Source organism: Orbicella franksi, chromosome 1 (genome assembly GCF_964199315.1).
Source record: "Orbicella franksi chromosome 1, jaOrbFran1.1, whole genome shotgun sequence".
Classification (NCBI taxonomy): domain Eukaryota; kingdom Metazoa; phylum Cnidaria; class Anthozoa; order Scleractinia; family Merulinidae; genus Orbicella; species Orbicella franksi.
The window spans coordinates 29,346,353-29,350,267 of NC_138145.1; the positions used below are offsets into that span (position 1 = coordinate 29,346,353).

A 3,915-nucleotide genomic window follows, 5' to 3' on the forward strand; every position below is an offset into this window, starting at 1 on the left:
CGTGTTTAAAATAGAAGCCAATAAATAACTTATTAGACCGCAACGCTTCGTTTCAAACCAGATACAACTGGTTTTATGTTCGATTGTTGAAGTGTTCGATTATGTTCGATTGACTTCGATTACGTTTGATTGTTGAAGTGTTCGATTGCGTTCGATTGGTAAATTTTTGGGTGAGTTCGATTAAGTTCGATTACCGAACCCAATCGAACTCAATCGAGCGATTGAGTTTGATTGAGTTCGATTACCGAACATTCGATTGACTACGCCGGGTTATTATGTATGTCTCTCGCCAGAGGGCAAAATGAGACGAAAATTGTGATTGAAACAGTTGCTATGAAGCTTAATAATCCTTATAGAATTTTTCGAATTTAGAATTTTGGTTCGTGATCACCAACTGTTCATATTTAGTCTTGTGATTCTAGGACCCGACTGCCCATGTGAAGAGTCTTATGACTTCAAGTTGTTTATCTTAGTTTATCGAGAGTACTTAAGCTCCAAAAAATGCCCAATCGATGGTCATGTTTGTGTTTGTCTACTGGCCTTGGTCTGTATCTCACTTTTACTGTTTCTCATGCTAACTAGGGCAATTGTTATTTAAACCTGACTGGAAACTCAAAATTTAAATGGTAAAGAATAAACGATAGGAATTCTGGTACTTGTAGTGAAATGACGACAACGTGCAATCTGCTATTGTAAGCGTGATCGCCAAAATGGGACATTTAAGGGCGTTGGGTATTGATCGTGACAGAGAGTGCTCTTGGGTCAAAAAACAATTCACTCTCAACCAAACTCTCAGATAACCTGCGACAAAGTAGCGTTGGACAGGGACGAGTAAAGTTTCCATTTCTAAAACCCCAATACTCCGAGAGACTTTAGTATTTTACTTTTCTCGAACAATTACAAAGAAACTAGGTTCTGGTTATTACATCTTTACTTGCTCTTGGTAGAGAGTTTCAGGAACCTCTTTCGTTGGCAAGACCGAACTCACAATTTACGATTGACAGCAGCAAAACTTCATAACATTCCTTGTGGCACCGCCGCTCTCGTTGCATTCGGAACTCCAGCCAGGCTTACCCTTCTTTCTAGGCGTATCCAACTCTCCCAAACAAGTCAATTGTTTGTCGTGACAAATGTCTTCGCAGCTCTTCTTTTGACCTTTTTTCTTCTCCTCCACAGTTATCAGGCTAATTTCTACGCCATAACTTGCCCTGCAGGCAACGGGCATAGCCGAGCGAAGTGCCTCCACATCTGTCGAATCCGCTGCGGGATCTTCTTGAGACAGATGAACGTCTTGATTGGGCTGGTCAGCTATTGACATCTGAGCTCCGAGGTTGGCATCCTACAAACAAATCAGAACATTAAATACAAACTTGAGGAAAAGGTTACAATTTAAGCTCAATCCAAGAACCACTTTTCAACTCAGAAAGATAACATTTTGTGTGTTCCTTTTTATGCTCAATTCACGGACTACAAGTGATACCTGCCTCAATGATTCTCACTCCAGAAACTTCAGTTGAATATACTATTTTATGATATTTACGTGTTCGTTTGCTAGGTTTATGTGTACACTCTTTGTATCCCTCATCTTTAACTTAAATGAAATGCAGGAACTTAGTAGCGGATCAGAAACGGTGTATGAAATACGAGCTGATCATGAAAATCACATCGAAAATGCCTGCGCGTTTTCTGAATGTCTTCTGTGAAAAAGAGTTTCACTCTACCGACGATGTGAGTCAGATCATCAAGTCTCTCATTATTCCAAAATCAATTAATTAATCAATAAATCATTTATTTACCTACGTATCGTCTAGTGAGCTAAACGCTCGTTCAAAATACTTAATTAAGCGCGGATAAAAACGAAAATAACGAAATGAAAAATATAATATATTTATATATGTATAAAATCAGCCACAAATGAAGATAACACATCTTTTTTTCTTATACCACTATTTCGGCCGGATAGACCAGTGTTACTCAAGGTGAACGATTAACCCTGAAGAGGGCCGGTCTATACGACCGAAATATAGATGTAGGGAAACAAAAATTATGTTATCTTCATTTGTGACTGATTATATAATGAGGATGAAACCTACGCACATTAGATGCTTGTGACAATATTATATATGAATAAAAGTATGTTACGAAACCTAAATACATCATTATATGAACTTAGGCAACCATCATAACTAAAACAACAATGTACAATTAAAAAGCTCCATTACTGATAGTATTTATAAACTTAAGAGATTATCTTTCCTTGACTCTACTAATTATTCTTATTCGAAACATGCTGTGACTGGAGAAATCGGCAAAATTATGTTCAACTGTATATGGAAAGGAGAAAATAAAGTAACACTTTCGGCAATAATAAACGATATTGAGAAGGAGGGGATAAACAAAAAAGATTCAAGTGGACTTAATTTTGTTTTTAAAGAGATATGCTGATGACGACTGTTCTTGGAGGACTATTCAAGACTCAGTTCTGTCTGAAGAATGTCAGAGGGCGTTTTCTCTTGGAATGCAACTTTGATGTTTCTAAGCTTAACATTACCTTTCCCTGTTTGTATAAGGAATGCCTAAATTCTTGGACCCCCTTGGTGGAGGGGCAACATTACCCTAGACGGGGTGTACTGTTATGGCAGTCAATTTGGAACATTTCGTTCAATCAACAATTGTTTTATTAACCTCAATCGAAGAAAGTCATCTTCAGATGAAATTATATAAAAGAAAATGGGTCATTATTCACCTCTTTTTGGGTCACCCTTCCCTCAGTGTTCATTCCTGGATTGAAGATGAGGGCGGACAGAAATATAGTAGCGAAAGTGAACTTCATATCTCCGCAACTACGAGAGAGAATACTGAACATAAACAACCACAACTAGTAGCACTGGAATGTAGCAACTTTATGCTGGGCATATAGCATGCCTGGCCTACTGAGGTTGGAATGGTTTTCCTTTTTCGTTCTGATCGTCTGTCAACAAAACATGGGGGCGGGGGGGAGTATAAATATGCACAGCAGCATCCCATCGAGGGGCGTGTGGAAAGATTCCTACTAGCTTAATGCTACAAAAGCCAGCCTGCATGATGGGACACCAGGTTCGAACGCAAACTTTACCTACCTACCTACTTTTTGGTTTTAATATCTTTCTCCAAAATGTGCAGATCTTAATATTGGGACAGGAAATATCTGAATAAGTACCGGTGAGGTAAATGATGGAAAAGAAACCCGTGATACTTATTTCATGATCACGAGTATCCGCAGCGACTACACCACATCTATCTAACATAATCCGTCTGATACGCCAATTATCTACTACAATACTAGGCTTACTTCAGCGAACGTTTCTGGTCTTTGTTGTAACTCTTCTGCGACAATTTAGGCTCTTGTTGCAAGCGGTTTCTTTTAAGAACTGGACCAGATGTTTGGGGTTCTCTCTTTTAAATGGTTCTTACTACAAACGATTGGGCAGTTGAGAGCTTCTAAGTGACGTATTATTTGTAAACGCCACTCAAATAAATTATTACAACAAACAGACAAATAATGACTAAACAGTTATTAGAGGGTGACAAACTAGTAGCCAAGCAAAAATGAATATGTTTGCACGGAAATGTCTTCTAAGAAAATTATAAGGAATGTTTATAAGCAGCTGTAAGTCCGTACATAACGGAGAGTTTTGCACTTGGATGTACACTTTATGTTAGCTTTCGTAGAGGTAAAACTGAAAGCCAAACGATATTACGGTTGCGTGAAGGAAACTGAATTAAAAACATAAAACATTGGCAAACCTTTCTTAGTTTTAAAATTAGCAGTAATGGTGCGGGCGCTTCTATGGCATTTTGAGCGACAATATAATTAGTTCGTAAACACAAGAATATTGGCAAGAATATTTTGAGCCTTACATTGGCAGAAAAATG

At 38.1% G+C, this 3,915-nt stretch overlaps 1 protein-coding gene across 2 annotated transcripts; it reads right to left on the bottom strand.

Annotated features, from left to right (window-relative positions):
- Positions 1–702: 702 nt before the first annotated feature.
- Positions 703–3,915, bottom strand: LOC145484016 (uncharacterized). 2 transcript variants are annotated; one of them, XM_081462623.1, is made up of 3 exons: positions 3,332–3,915; positions 2,747–2,843; positions 703–1,339 (listed from the first exon to the last, which is right to left on the bottom strand). In XM_081462623.1, exons 2-3 carry the CDS (start codon positions 2,831–2,833, stop codon positions 992–994), a joined length of 435 nt encoding a protein of 144 aa, XP_081318749.1. In that variant the 5' UTR covers positions 2,834–2,843; positions 3,332–3,915; the 3' UTR covers positions 703–991. The 2 variants fall into 2 exon arrangements, with proteins under 2 accessions (XP_081318749.1, XP_081318740.1); XM_081462614.1 differs by having other exon boundaries at positions 2,747–3,915.